This window comes from Rattus rattus, chromosome 4 (genome assembly GCF_011064425.1).
Source record: "Rattus rattus isolate New Zealand chromosome 4, Rrattus_CSIRO_v1, whole genome shotgun sequence".
Classification (NCBI taxonomy): domain Eukaryota; kingdom Metazoa; phylum Chordata; class Mammalia; order Rodentia; family Muridae; genus Rattus; species Rattus rattus.
The window spans coordinates 43,231,875-43,248,141 of NC_046157.1; the positions used below are offsets into that span (position 1 = coordinate 43,231,875).

The 16,267-nt window shown below is 42.0% G+C and overlaps 1 protein-coding gene across 1 annotated transcript in view; it reads left to right on the top strand.

Moving 5' to 3' along the window:
* The first annotated feature begins 753 nt into the window (after positions 1-753).
* Gabrr3 (gamma-aminobutyric acid type A receptor subunit rho3) overlaps positions 754-16,267 on the top strand; it is a 52,361-nt gene continuing 36,847 nt past the window's right edge. The window contains exons 1-2 of the mRNA XM_032900328.1: positions 754-1,064; positions 11,485-11,597. Of these exons, the coding sequence (XP_032756219.1) occupies positions 949-1,064; positions 11,485-11,597 (229 nt within the window). The 5' untranslated portion in view covers positions 754-948. The remainder of the gene's footprint in view (positions 1,065-11,484; positions 11,598-16,267) is intronic.

Sequence of the window (16,267 nt, forward strand, 5' to 3'; positions counted from 1 at the left end):
TTCTTCTGTCATCTTGGCTCCAGTCCTCCTCCATGGGCTGCTGGAGTTCCTGGCCTGGGTGGTCCTAAGGATGGACTAGAGAGTGAGAGCTGTAAAACGAACTAAGTCCTCTCCTCCCCACATTGCTTCTGGCCACAACATTTTATCACAGTAACAGAAGTCCTAACTTAGACATACAGGGAATATTAGCAGCCAGAATTTCTACTGTCTATGTAGGAAGCATGCATTAGCCGCATGCTCGGCCCTAATTTTACACTGACAAGTTAATATTTGGTCCATTACCCGGTACAGTAATATCTCATTTAAAAGTTGCTTACTCTATTTATTTAGTCTTAAATTGAATGACTTTCGTTATGAATAAACCATCATCATAAAATGTGGTTGTTTACTTGAAAATATAGTAATTTGATTTTTCTCTATTGTGCAGGGAGGCCTGTGTGTTTGAGGAGAGGAAATGATTCCTTGCTGGATTAAATGAAGCCAGGAGATAAAAGAAAAGGTCTTTTGCAGTGTGTAATTAAGATTAAATTAATCATCTTTCTCTCATTAAGCATATTATTTTAGAGTCATTACATATATTCAAATTGTATTGCACTGGATTAAGAGGATTAGGGCCCAACCTAGCTTCTTTGTCTGCTGGGGACAGCAGCTGAGAGTTTATTGAGTGGGGAATCAAGCATCCTATCAAGAACCGTCCCTGGGAAGAGGGCAAACGGAAAGCGTTGCCTTATTTTCTGAACATTGCCAATGAGGCAAAGAGACACAGCCCGTGAGTGATGCCGATCCACCTAATCTACAAAAACAACGGGCAGCACTGAGGGCAGCGTCTGCTTGTTTCTTCTTAGTTCATCTTCGTGACATGATATTTATTTTGTGAAAGACGCGTGGTCAGGAAACCTCAGTAGCTGTGTTGGTGGCATCTCCCAGCACTCCTTCCTTCTGGAAGACATGGTCCTGGTTTTTTGGTTGGTCTTCTTCACCTACACCTGGATCACACTGATGCTGGATGCTTCTGCCATCAAGGAACCCCACCAGCAATGCCTCTCTTCACCGAAACAAACCCGGTAAGATGTAGAAACAAAGTCATCAGTGATTTCCCAGTTTCCCTCAATAGCCACCTCGGACCCTCTGCTAATCTAGAAATGTCTCCTTAAGGGAAGCTCGTCTTTGTCGAAGTACCTGTGTCTGGAATAGCACTGACCCATCAGAAGAAAACATTTGAGGTTAACATCTGCAAGTATGGGATCTTCCATGTCCGACATTGTTTATTTAGTTACATTTATTTGGGGGAGTGTATAGTTAAATGTTCACATATGCACCATCTTTCAGGAAGCGTATTTTTCCAATGCACTTATTATGAGTAATGATGCTTGTTTACAATTTCTCTAAATTTTGAATGAGTAGTTTAAGAAACAACTTTTCATGTGAATTTTGTGGAGGGAAGCTTGGTTTTGTATATCGAAGAGATGGTGTAAGAACGCATTAAGACCATTTGTTACTTGTTGAAATTAGTCTCATAAATTTTTTTAAATCTAATCTTTTATTCAGTCCAGACTTTCCAAAGATCAACTTATCATTATTGTTATTTTTCACATCAATAACATGAGATGCCTGGATATATGTATCAATGGCCATATACTCAATGGTTATGCATTACAATAACCAAGGCTTCACAACTTGACTGGGGCTTTCCAGGTTTCCCTGAGAATTCCCCAACTTCCCCAGTGGACAAATGAGTGTCTCTTCAACCCAAAGAACGAGCTTGTTAATGTCTTCCTCTGTTATAAGATCTCTCAAAAGACTTCCTCTGTGAAGTAACAGATGTTTGACAGAGTGCCCTTAAAGTCTCGAATATTCATGAAACACTCATCATTAGATCAGGAGAAAGAACACAAACATATAACCAACAATAAATACCTTTAGAATACTGATTCCTGGTCTGCTTTGTACTCTTTAAATATATTTTTAATGGAAATAGAATTACATCATTTTCCTCCCCTTTTCTCCCTCCAGCTCCTCACCCTCTCCAGTTGATAGCCCCTTTTTTCTTTCAGTGTAATTGTTACACAAACACACACATGCACACATAAGAATACACATATTTGCACGCACAAATATACAAATTCAACCATGTTGAGTCCATCTCTGTTGTCTGTGTGCATGTGGTTTCAGCGCTGACCACTCTACATTGGACAGCCAATAAGGGAGCTCCTCCCTGGGAGAGGCTAGTTCCCCTCCCAGCAGCCATTAGTCTCTTTTAGCTCTTTGTCTAGGAGTGGGACCTCATGAGGTCTTCCACTTTAGCACATCCATTGATATTGCCGTTGTTCCAGTCTTGTCTGTGTAGCCATTTCTAGTAGAGGCTGTTTCACAGCAGACTTCCTGGTATTTAGCTCCTACAACCCTTCCACCCATGAATCATGACATGACAAAAATGGCCAACAAAGCAAGTGCAGGTAAAGGTACAGTAAATGTCACTCACATGGTGGTGCCAACCAATAGCTCTCTGGGATGTAAAGGTCCATTCAGCAGGAAAGAAATCATGCCTGCTACTGAAGACCTAGCCAACAGAATGGAGAGGAAACAAGATCCTGTTGAGTTTAACTCTTTTCCTCTCCAAAGAAATTAAGCGTGGGAATATTTGGTGAATGTAAGACTATGCCAGATTATATGTGATTTTTGGTTCAGGTCTGTTTGTTGTTTGTTTGTTTAAAATTGCTTCCAACATTTATGTCATTTATTTCATAATAAATGTCAAATACTATCTACCACTTAAAGCAATAGATTTTTTCTGGCTGATCCATAGATGCTTAGAGAAGGAAAAGATAAATCATAAGAGCTATTCCATCCTACTAGTCCACATCCATGGCACAGTATCTACAGAATAAAAAAAAAAAAATCGTGCAACTAGTATCATGATTCGCTCACATCAGTAGAAAGGAGTTACGTGCCCTGGGTGCTCACAAGATCAGCCCTCTCAAAAATCAGTGAAGAAAGGGGGTGATCAGAAGCTGCCTCTGAACCATTGGCTATCAATAGATTCTAGGAGAGAAGGAATCACTGTATTTAGTTTGGTAGCCTCTTTCTCAGCAGCCAACAGATAACTCCAAACATGTGGTCACAGAGACAGTCTGGTTAATCTCAGTGGGTTGCAAAACAAAACAAACAAGAGAGAAATGCGTTTGTACTGTGGGGAGTGAACATTGGGGGGTAGGGGAGATAAAAGTAGTTAGTGTGCAAGATGTGCATGTATGATGATGTTGTGAATAACAGCAGTACTTTAAAAAGCTATATTGACCACTTATTACATCATTTTCCTTTTTTAAGTCAACAGTGAGCACAAAATCTTTCTGGTAAGGAGGGAGCTTTTCCCTTAAGTTAAATGCCTCTTCTTTCCTTTTAAAAGAGAAAATTAAAAGGTTGTGTAGGTCAGGTTTCCTCTACAGGAAACCCTGGGGTTTCTGCTGTCTGAGGTCCAAACGTTTATTTTTCAGTTTTCTGTGAACTAACTGAAGAACCCTCCAGGCCACAAGTCAGAAGATGATTCATTAAAATTTCTAGGTGCTGCTGTCGTGCTGCAGTGAACAATTTCCTAGGGCACCAGAGACTGTGTAAGCCACCACCCTGGTTCAAAGCGGCCACTCAGGATGGAACAGGGCGCTTTCCCTGAGCAAACACAGTCCCCCAAGAGCCCGTTTCTACACTGCTGTCAGCACTGTAAGCTTGTTCCAGAGAAGTGGGACAGGCGTCTCCATACTTGTGTTGTAAATACACCTCGCCGTGTCCTTTGTGCAATGCCAAACCTGATTACCCACAACAAGTAATGGTGTCACTGATCGATAAGCTATCCCTTAGAATGCAAGAAAACCAGCAGAGTGGAGACGAAAGGAAGACGTAGTCTTTGTTTGAAAATCACACACTTCACACACACCCCTTTGCATTTATAGTAATTATTCTGAGCCCAGCTTTCACAGCAGTCAGGCTTCTATAGTATATTAATCACGCTATCTATTTTCATTCAGATTATAAGTTTGCTTTCTGTCCAAAGATATAAGTGCAACATGTAAACAAAGTTTGTTACTCTAATATTCCCCTTATGTCTAAGAGAGAGAGAGTGAATTTTGGAAAAGAATATGGAATAAGAAGCATTCGGCAAGTGAAAATGTCTTTTGTGGCTTGGGAAAGACATCTGGTTCTACCGTAATTGTGTTGTCCTCAGGCTGTTTGGGCTTATTGTAACTCTGTGGCAGAGCTTAGTAATTACTAAACTATCCTACAATAGGTCTGTAGACACTGTATCATGGTATCTATTTTTTGTTTATTTCATTTATGTATGCATACTTTAACTGTAACTTGTTTAAATGTAAGATTTTATAAGCTAATCTTTTGTAAGTTTACTCTATTTTTTCTTTCAAGCAAATACTTTATTATTTACATCCTTCTTAAATCCTCTCTCTGATATTTTCATTTCTCCATCTTAAGTGATTTAGCTAATTTGTAACTTTTTTCCCATCTTTATTAACTTGAGTATTTCTTATTTACATTCCCTTTGTTTTTATTAACCCTTCCCCAGCATTTTCGGGCCAACATCCCAGGAAGGTCTTCCCCTTCCCCTCTTTTTTTTTTATTTTCTTTCTCCCCTTCTATATTGGCTGTTCCCCTCCCCATCTCCCTCCCCCCACTATGCCTCTCCCAACAATCACGTTCACTAGGGGCTTCAGTCTTAGCAGGACCAAGGGCTTCCCTTCCACTGGTGCTCTTACTAGGCTGTTCATTGCTACCTGTGAGGTCAGAGTCCAGGGTCAGTCCATGTATAGTCTTTGGGTAGTGGCTTAGTCCCTGGAAGCTCTGGTTGGTTGGCATTGTTGTTCATATGGGGTCTCGAGCTCCTTCAAGCTCTTTCAGTCTCTATTTTTTTTTTTTTTTTTTTTTACTTGTTCACTTTACATCCTACTCACTGAGCCGGCTCCCAGTCATCCCCTCCCACAATCCTTTTCCCCCTCCCGTTCTCCTCTGAGCAGTTGGATTCCCCTGGGTATCCCCCCAACCCTGGCTCCTCAAGCCTTTATGAGCTAATCTTAATAGGATTTTATTTTATAGCAAGCACATTAGTCTTCTGGAAACTATACAGTTGGCTCTTGTTAACTGTTCAGGACAAATTCTAGCACAGATCTGTATAATCTACAAATTATTCCAAAAGCTTCAGCCAGCGTGCATTCCTTCACCATTCTAGTTCAAGCCCAGCACTGGTGTGAAAGGTCACCCAGTACGGTTGTGGAAACATGAGCACGATTTGCAGATTTATTATCTTTTTCAAACAAGACAGGAGCTCCAAGTTTCATATTAAATGTTGTAACTTACAGAGCTCTGTGAGCTCCAAATAATGTCTACAGACCAATACCTATGTTGGTCCAGTTTCCTAATAATTATGAAGGAGTTTGAACCCTCAACACTGAGTTCATGACCTGGCAAAGACCCATGTAGGGTACAGTAGCTGCCCTGTCTCTAGTAGATCACGCTCTCTGGCTGGCTCAGGAACAAAAACCTGCACACGTGTTTCCTTTATAGGCAAAAGATACTAAGAACGGTCTGTCAGCCATGGTTCTGGATGGAGGTCAGGTGTGTAGGAGCTGTTCAGGCAAGGCCACCGGGATCTTCTCATCCTCCCTAAGGCTTCTCATAGCATCAGGGACCTAGAAATAAACATTGGACCCCCTATTAGGAAGGTTTTCTTATCGATCAAACATGGGGCAAATGATTTCCCTGCTATTTTACTGTATCATGAATTTGTATCGATACACATAGATTTTATATTTTTTAAAATAAAAAGTAGTGGTGTGATGTACTGTACTGGGTGAATTTTGATCTGGGCTTCTGAGTTCCCTTCTGATAGAGCTTGACTAAGAAAGTGGCCGTCCTGAGTGACACCACTCAACCCTCACCAGAGAAGCTTCTTCTTGTAGTAGATGGTAATCAACACAGAAATCCACAACTGAACACTGTGCAGACAGCGAGAAACTTTGGAGCCCTCAGTCCTAAACGGGATGTCTGAATCGAAGTCTTCAGTCAAAGCTCAGGAATCCATGAGGAAGAGAGGGCAGAAGAACAATTTAAGAGCCAGAGATGGTGGAAGAATCCAAGGAAGGAGGACAGGTGTCCAAGGAACTCATAGAGACTGCAACAGCACACATGAGACCCGAACAAGTTCAAGCTGGATGGCAAGTGGGCACGAAGCCCCACCCCTAACCAGGAAGCTATTGGAGATTGATACCTCCTGGGAAAGACAAAAGTTAATTTTCTCCAATAGAGTATCACAGGTTATATAAACTACACTCCAGGACAGGCCTCATGCTCAGGAGAAGTTGGCCAACACAGAATCAACTCCAGGTTTATTTGGGTACTTTTGTCATTGTTATTGTTATGGTTTGGTGGTTTGCGGGTCTTTGGGGGGTGGGTTTGGGGAGGGTTGTTTTGTCTATCTTTTGTTTGGAAGAATTTTTTGAGAAAACGTGAAGTTGGGTGGGAAGGGCTGAGAAGGTCTGGAAGGACTTGGGGAGAGAGCAGAATATAACCAAAATATGTTATTTGAATTTAAATGAGAATATTAAGGGAAAATTGCATTGACAAGAAAACATGTTTCTAGAATGACAAGAACAGGTGACCTCTAGAGTGACTCTAGAATATGAATGGAATGTAGAAGTTTCTATGTTCACTTTTGCTGTCAATAGGACAAAATGGCAGCCAACAGATTGGGAAAAGATCCTTACCAATCCTACAACAGATAGAGGCCTTATATCCAAAATATACAAAGAACTCAAGAGGTTAGATCGCAGGGAGACAAATAACCCTATTAAAAAATGGGGTTCAGAGCTAAACAAAGAATTCACAGCTGAGGAATGCCGAATGGCTGAGAAACACCTAAAGAAATGTTCAACATCTTTAGTCATAAGGGAAATGCAAATCAAAACAACCCTGAGATTTCACCTCACACCAGTAAGAATGGCTAAGATCAAAAACTCAGGGGACAGCAGATGCTGGCGAGGATGTGGAGAAAGAGGAACACTCCTCCATTGTTGGTGGGATTGCAAGCTGATACAACCATTCTGGAAATCAGTCTGGAGGTTCCTCAGAAAATTTGCATTATGTATCTTTAAGTAACATATCTGAGGGGCATGTCATCGTGTGTAATCTCTAAACAACTTCAGGATTCCATTTTTATGGCCTCCTTATTAAGGTAGATTAGCTTGAAGTCGTCACAAACTCCCCCATCACCTCTTTCTGACAAAGTACAGGCACCCCTCTCTCCCAATCTTGCGTGTGCTTGTGGCACACCAGAGCTTCCTGAGCACAAAGAGACAGTTATGAATATTGAGGATGAGGTAGTGAAGGACTCCAAGTCCTTTCCCACTGGCTTGCTTCCTATCTCCTTCTTTCAACAAAATCGAAGGAAGAACCTGGTTAATGTATTGGTTTATAAATCACTAAAAATGATTATGGTTATTTGGTCACACAATGGCTTTCAAAATACGTCAGAAGGAATGTAAATAATTCAGTTACATTTTTCAAATAATACAAAAAATTTTCTTGAAATTCAATATACGTATGCATACATGAACAAAATTCAGTATTTTCATCTAAAAAGTAAAAAAAAGGAATTATGAAAAACTCAGTTTTCCATTTCTTTTTCTCTTTTTTGTATTTTGTTGTTATTGCTGTTTGTTTTTGTGTTTTAGACAGGATTTCTCTGTATAGCTCTAGCTATCACTGTGTAGATGAGGCTGTCCTTGAACTCAGAGATCCGCCTAGCTCTGCCTCCCAATTGCTAGGATGAAATGCGTGGGCCACCACTGCCCAGCTCCATTTCTTGAAACATAAAATAACTGGAGAAAATATACCTCCCAAAATGTACTGTCATTTAATTACCAATTTCATCTTTACTAAAATTTTATTCTTAAATTTAATAGGAATCAACATTTTATAAATTATTTAGTTCTATTTGTAATGGCAATATAAAATTTAAAAGTTAATATTAATGTACATACATATTTTCTTCCCCAAAATATTTCCATGATGGGTAATAAAATTCTATTGAAGCAAGTAATAGAAATACAAGTTCTAAGAAAATAATATATTCTGATATTTTAGAGAATTTACTTACATATTCTTAAATACTTAACATAGGTATTTAAATTCATATGATACATTTAAAGGAAGAATATTATTCAAAATCACCAATATCTAAATATTTTTAAATGTATGATGAACAATTATAGATGTTATTTATATTTGTTTGGGGAATTTCATTTTATAATTTTTATGTGTTTGTATCTGTTTGTGTGTGTCTGTTTCTTTGTGTGTGTGTCTGTGTCTGTTTCTGGGTGTGTGTGTGTGTCTGTCTGTCTGTCTGTCTGTCATGTGTGTGTGTGCGTGTGTGTGTGTGTCTGTCTGTCTGTGTCTGTGTCTATGTGTGTGTGTGTGTGTCTGTCTGTCTGTGTGTGTATGTGTGTGTGTGTGTGTGTGTGTGTGTGTGTGTGTGTGTGTGTGATGTAGGTTTGTGTGAATGCTGTGTCTGTGTGTGTGTTGCCTGTGGAACTAGAGGTGCCAGTTCCTTGCAGTAAAAGTTACAGGTGGTCCTGAGTCCACCAATGTGGGGGTTGGGAACCAAACTCCTATCCTTTGCATGGCTGTAACCATTCCTACCCACTGAGCCATCTCTCCAGCTCCTCTAAGTATTTGTTTAAATATGTATGGTACAGTAATAGATTTCTAAAATTTGTTTCGAGGGTACAGCCACAAGCCTCTCTTGGCAAAGCAGGTAAGATAAAAGGAAATGAGGATGAGATAACCATGGACCACTGCAGGTCCAGTGAGAGGAGGCCCGTGCCCCACTGCGGCCAAGCCGGCAGTCACAGGAGGCCTGTGCTCAGCACTCTAGAAGTTCTTCACTCAAAATATCTGTACTTCAGTCTCCTGCAGGGAAAGCTTCTGACAAAGCACATTTGCTGCATAGCATTCAATTGTATCAAAAATATTATTCCCAAAGGAGAAATTTTTGTAAATTCCCCATTACATCGACTCTCTTTTTTTAGGAAAACAAGTAGCCAGCCAGATAGTACCAACAATAAGTGCTGTTTTCTACAGAAACAAGTTATCCTGAAAGGCTGTTGCAAAATTTCATACCCCAAACCTACTGAGTCAGCAGACACTGTGGGCAGAGGACCAGAAAACCAGAAGATGGGGACACATGCCAATGAGATCACATTTACCAAACACCTGGGCTGATATCTTGGGCACAGTAGGCATTGTTTGAAAGCTACCTCTTGTTATTTGTCATTTATTCTTATATACGTGTGTGTGTGTGTGTGTGTGTGTGTGTGTGTGTGTGTGTGTGTGTGTGTGCGGGGGTGAGGAGGTAGGGGTGGGAGTATTTGCATGAGTGCATGTGTATATACATGTATGTGGAAGCCAGTGGTCAAACTCGGGTCAGGTATGGTTCTTCAGGAGTTGTCATTTAGGGTCTTGAAACGGGAACCTGGGCTCACCAGTTAGGCCACTGGAAGACAAGCAAGGTTCAGGGATCCTCCTATCTATGTCTTTGGGATTACAAACACAGATTCCGCTATGATTCACTTTGGGGTAAAGGTATAGAAAATTTAGGTTCTACGCTTAAGCAGGAAGTATGTACTTTATGACTGTGTATCTCCCCAGACCCCTACCATTATTTTTTAATAAATAGTTACTCCTATCTCCTTAGAAGATGTTCCCTAGTTTATTGTAGCTCCTTGTGAGAAAATATTCAACGTGCTCAATTATTCACAGGCTATAATGGCTTAAAATATTTAAGTTCAAATTCATTGCCTTCTATGCAAAAGAGATTCCTTTTCTCAAATTATCCATTCATATTAGTAGAAAGAGAATACATCTCTAAACCCCTGAAGATTCACCCAGAAGCAACCCTGTAGAGAAATCACTGAACCATCTCACAAACCCTAGTAGGTCTCTTCAGTCAGCTGCTTCAGAACCTGAAATTCTCCAAGTCAGAGTCATTTTCTGGAGTCAAGAAAATGCCTCTGGGCCAGTGAGGCAGCTCAGTGGACATCACTGAGGGTGAGGGCCGTGGTTCAATCCCCAAGACCCACATGATAGAAGGAGACAAGAGAGTTAAGCAAGTTGTCTTCTGACCTATACAAGAGTGTTATGGGAGGTCCATGTAGGCACATAGGCTCGCTCATACGCACTTGCGAACACACACACACACACACACACACACACACACACACACACACACACATCTAATGTAACAAGAAAAAAAAATTAAGTGAATTGCTTCCAGAACTGTTTTGTTATAATCTGCATCCGTGTTCCTAAGAAATGGTGCCTCAAGTGAAAAAAAAAAAAAGTCCCATTGTCCAAATGTGCCCACGTTCACAAATCCCAGAGAGACAAGACTTTGCTTCCACGTCAGGAGCTTCCGATGCTGCCTTTGACCTACAAGGAAGGTGAAAACGGACTTAGCCTGTTTCACCACTGGCTTTGCCCAGGACCAACAAGCCTTGAGTCAGTTACAATCACAACCTGCAGTAGGCAGTGTGACTGCGGCCTCGGCCTGTCCGCACCCTCTCTGCTTATTCTGGCTCCGAAAGCCCTGCTTTCACCGGTTTACAGTTTTGTGATGTTTTTACTTGTTTGCTGCTTTAATGCAGAGACTGAAGGGTCTCAGGGTGTGGTCCTCATCCCCAGGCTGCTTCCTGAGGCGCTGCCTTAGCTGATAAGGGTGTCCTGTGACTCTGAACTTTAATTACCTGGTATTTCTCATCTAACAAACGTATTCTGCGAAGTGTCTGCTTGTGCATTGAATCCCTTTTCGTCTGATATTTCTAGTACTCTAAAATTTGTTTTGCCTTATCTGTTCCACCCTTACACAACAGAAAACAAAGGTTGGCAGAATCTTTGACTTAATCTGAACGAAGAAAATGAGATTGTATGTGTTTATTTCAGACCACGCTGTGTTAAGCAAAATGGCTAATGACGAGAAATATATGTATCTTAAAAGTAGGGGTTGCTGGCTAGCTTTATAACAACTTGACACAAACTAGAGTTATCCGAAAGGAGGAAGCCTTAATTGAGAAAACGCCCCCTTAAGGTCCAGCTGTAGTGCATGTATTAATTAGGGACTGATGGGGGAGCCCAACCAATTTAGGTTGATGCCGTCCATGAGTTTGTAGTCCTGGGTTTTATAAGAAAGCAGGCTGAGCAAGCTTGGTGAGCAAGCCAGTAAGCAGCATCCCTCCATGGCCTCGGCATCAGTTCTTGCCTCCAGGTTCCTGCCCTGTGTGAGCTCCTGTCCTGACCTCCTTCAGTAATGGACTGTGGATATAGAAACCGACACCAAATAAACTCTTCCCTCAAGTTGCTTCGGTCATAACATTTCATCTCAGCAATAGTAAACCTAACAAAAACATACGTGTCTCTTTTTCTCTGTAGCATTCGGGAAACTAGAATGAGGAAAGATGACCTTACTAAAGTCTGGCCCCTGAAACATGAACAACTGTTGCACATTGAAGACCATGATTTCTCCACGAGGCCTGGATTTGGAGGTGAGTGTTATCATCGAAAATCCATGCTAAAGCCTACCACACGCTCAGGGCGGGACTGAAAATTTGAAGCAATTAGAACCAAAGCACAGGAAAAGCCATCTGCTAAAATAAAAACTTTTAAATACCCGCATAATCATCTTCTCTCGATCGGTAACAACTGACAACACGTCCATTGTCTATTGACCCTCAAATTCCTTTTATCTCTTACTCGCACTCTTGCAAGCAGGATGCGCTCAATATTTCGATGACAGATAAATTTGCAGCATGGTGACTTGCTGTTTCTCTTACAAGCTGAATTGGATGGCTTGCTAATTTACAAAAGTCTCACTAATTATTCCCACAAGCTCGAGTGCCCGGCTTTAATGAAAGAGTAATTGCAATATCAAACGCCATGACTCCTTTGGCCTGGTGGATCTTCCTGCTCTTTGATGCTTTTACAAATTAAAGCTGATGTGTAAGGCCGGGCGCTGGGTTGAGCCCTTTAATGCACTGTACCGTTTACCTTGGCAGTCATTACAAGCAGGCACTGTCAGGAACCTTCATATTCCAGTGTAGAAACCCACGGACAGAGAGGTTAGAAAGATTCCCCAGATCTCGTAGTAAATGGTGGGAGCGAGATCTGATGGCGGTTGTGGGCCGTGGAGTGGGGCCCGAGGCGGGGAGCATTGTGGAGCAGAGCAGTTTTCTAAATGCTTTCATCACTGAGGGGACATGTTTGCCAGATGTACAGGGAGTGTGACGTCTTCCGGCTACACCAAACTCTTGGAGTCCACCTGCTTGGTGTTTGTTTGTTTGTTTGTTTGTTTGTTTGTTTTGGAAACAAGGTCTCACCCTCCCAGTTCTCAAACTGACAACTTTTCAAAAACCCTAACATATGTAAATCAGGCAAGGGTGGGTGAAGAAGAAAGAAGATCTTCTGATAATAAGGCAGGCACAGAGTCTGGACGAATAACTCCTGACTAGAGAGAGCTGGGGGAAACGCGATAGTCACTGCATGTTAACTTACAGCGGAGGGAAGCATGGCGCGGATGCAGATGCTATGGAGAGCTAACGTGCTAACGGGGGAAAAAAATAAATCAAGTAGCTGTTACGTGGAGGGCTGCTTTGGTTTGCTCTGGTTTGATTTTCCTTCTTTCTTTCTTCCTTCTTTTTTTTTTTTTTTCTTTCTGATTTTGCACGCGCCGGTGTGTTCTATACAAGCATGTGTAATTCTGTATCCACATATATGTGGGCTCATGTGTGCCAGTGTAGGTTCCCATGTGTACACATGCAGGTAGAATGACTTCAGTAATCTTCCTGGATCGTGTTACACATTACTCATTGAGGCAAGACCTCTTCGTGGAATATAGGGTTTCTTGCTGTGTCTAGTTTCTCTAGTATCTCCCTCGGGGGATCCTGTGCCTCTCTCTACCTTCCCAATGCTGAAATTATAGGCAGGCTGCCGTGCCTCCCCAGCATTCCCGTGAGTGCGGGAGATCCAAACTTCAGTTACTGCCCTTATTCTTTACCTGACTGGCAATCGCCTCAACCCCTGCTTTTCTTATGTAATTTTGTGGGAACTATCGGCCTGAAACTCTGTTTCGTAAGTGACTCAAACCATCTTCAGCATCAGAATAATGGAAAGGGCTCTGGACAGTCGGGGCCCTGAGCCCCATCTGGATCAACTAGATCTAGGTGGGACTGAGAGTTCGCTGGTCTTCACAGTGGGCAGATGCTGCTGACACCGTCTGGTAAACGCTGCCGGGGCTGGGGCTCGGAGAAGCACTGGGTTCGTTTACCACCATCTGATTTACAGTCTCGGCGAGTCTGCTTCTTTTTGTTTTCCGGAGTGTTCATCACAATTGTTGAATCCCACTTTACGATCCCAGAAGCCTTGAAATGACTCCGGTTTAACGATATTTGAATTTAGGGCTGAGCTCTCAACAGCCGCATAGTCTCAGCACCACACCGTGAGACTCTGGCTGACTGACAACCAAAAGAAGCCAAGACAAGCTTCTGTGTCCCAGTCCGAGAGCAGCACTAGTCTGCATGTAGAAAGGTGCATGTTTAGAGGCAAGTCGACGGTGTGTCTACAAAGCAAGGCAAAGGTAGATTCCCCTCCTACAGTCTAATGACCTCGGAGCGACTTTTATCATGTTTATGGTGCTAGTAAAGAATTTCCTCCTCTGGAGCAGGGCGCTTACCTAGTCAGAGAACACACCCGCAGAAGCCCCGCAGGGGATCTGATCAAGCCAGTCAATAGATCGAGCCAGCGTAGATAGGAGAGAGGCTTGAGGCTTCGCGTCTAGCTGAGGAGCTATTGACAATTCTCGCCTACCTCAGGAGACAACATCGGGTTTTTTTCTCCTTGAGGGTGTGGGTATTGAAAGGCTGGCTGCCCAGGCTCACGCTAGCCCTGCTAATTGAACTTGATATTTTTTAAAACTGAAAAATAAGGACGAGTACTTGGGGAGTGGGCAGGGCTCCTTTTGGGATCCCATGAGGAAATGGGGCATCGGTGTGGATATGGTCAAGATACATTGTGGTGTGTGTGTGTGTGTGTGTGTGTGTGTGTGTGTGTGTGTGTGTGTGTGTGAGAGAGAGAGAGAGAGAGAGAGTGCATTTTTTTTGTGTGTGTGTGTGTGTGTAAAATTACCACAGAATAAGTAAAATAAGGTTGTTTTAAAAACAAAAAGTATTCATTTCATTGTCCTTTTGAAACTCTCCCTCTTTCTTTTTCTAACTCACTATTTCTCTGACAATTCTCCCAAAAAATATCAAAACCCTTAACTAACATTTATTTTCATAAAGATGATGCTCACCCCAGGAAAGGTGTTCCAACATTTGTATAATATGGTCTATAACTACTATGTTATTAGAAATGTAGCGGATTCTGCATTTGATTTCTAAAAACAAAGTGGCTTGGAGTTGGATTCTTTGGAGACGCTAGGGGGCGCCAATCTCACGTGAATTGTTAGAAACTGGCCTCCGGTTACCAGTGCCTGGTAATACATTCTTCTCAACAGGAATTCAAGATTTGGTTTGCTTGTTTGCTTGTTTAGAGGCTATTGTGAACGGTACTGTTTTACCGATTCCTTTCTCAGTATGTCTGCCATGTGTATACAGGAGAGCTACTGGAGTTTGTATCCTGTTAATAAATTTGCTAGCATGTGTCAGCTGTAGACATTTTCAGGCAAAGTCTTCAGGGAAGGGTATGCTTTTAATGTCTTCCCCTCCACCTCCATTCCCTCCTTCTCCTTCAGGTGTCTCACTAATAAGACTTCAAGCCTTAATTCCTGGAAGCTAGCTTCCTCGATTAAATTGTTCTCTGTTGTCGAGGAAGAGACTTTTGGTTTTGGTTTTTTAACAGGGTCTCTTTTAGGGACATTACCAAGAAAGAGAGAGAAACGGCCATACGTGTTCGTGGGCCTCAACACAAACAATTCACTAGCACCTTAGGACTCAACATGCTTCAAGGATTAGCAGACCCACCAGGGAATTGATTCTGAATCTTGGGACCAACGCAGGCTTCGGAGTAGACCCCACATTGTCTAACATGATGCCGAGTAAGTGGCTACCAATGCTGCAGAATCCTAAACCAGCACCCTCTTCCGAGGAAAAGCATGTTCACCTTCACCGTCCACCTATGTGTCATCCTCAGCTCCAGAGAAGCATAAAACTGACCTGAAATTTCCTTTTTGCCTGGTCTGTTAAGAATACATGTTAAGTTGTTGATGGTTGTGGTGGTGGGTGTTTTTTTTGGGGGGAGGCCTTTATTTTGCTTATTTGTGCTTTGTTTTGTCTTGCTGGTAATAGGTTGGGCTAAATGGTGTTCAGACGGCTTGTTCAGTCATTCCAGAAGGAAACATCCATAAATCCAGTCAGATAAGCCGGTCTGCCAGCTCTGTGAAGCCGTCTTTAATTTGCTTAGTTTGAACAGAACAGTGCCTTCGACGGGGACCGTCTCTCTGCTCTCAAATGGCTGCCTTCCTTTGGGAAATCAGGCTACGGGATACAAAAGACAAGCTTTAATTTATGTCCCTTCCTTTCTACTTGTCCATGGCACAGTCTCGTGTACATGCTTTCTCTCCTCTCAAGCGAAATGTAACTTCAGCACTTCTCTTGCCTTAATGTGTTTTCCTAATTAGGTTTAACGTTAAAACCAGCTGCTACCAGGGTGGTTTTTATTTTTTTTATTTTTTTATTTTTTTTACTTTTGTACTTTTATAAAGCATTAGAAGATTAATTGACTCATTGTGTGAGAACAGGAGGATGTAGATTTAGGGGGCTTTTTGTTTAACTTGGGTTGTAAATTGCAGCTCATTTTCTTTATTTATGTTTTCCCACCCACTGTGTCTCCTATAACTAAGGGCGTTGTGTTTCATTCTCCCAGATGATGATTTCTTGGTCTCTAAAAAAGTCAAGTCACTTCAGCACCTAGATTCTGGCTGCTGAGATGAGACAAAAGCTAGCATCATCAAAGTCACTTCCGAGTCTCTAATGTCACGCAAGAAGCCTCGGAGTCAGAAGGACTTGTTCCTATCCCTACCGCCATCTGGCTTGGGGTTTCAAATAAACCTTCACATTTTCCCACATAAGTTCATACAGAGCCCAGCTAGAGCTAAAAATCCATGTGTCCTGGTACCTATGGAGTGCCTGCAAGGATATGAGAGGACACATTGGGCAGTGAA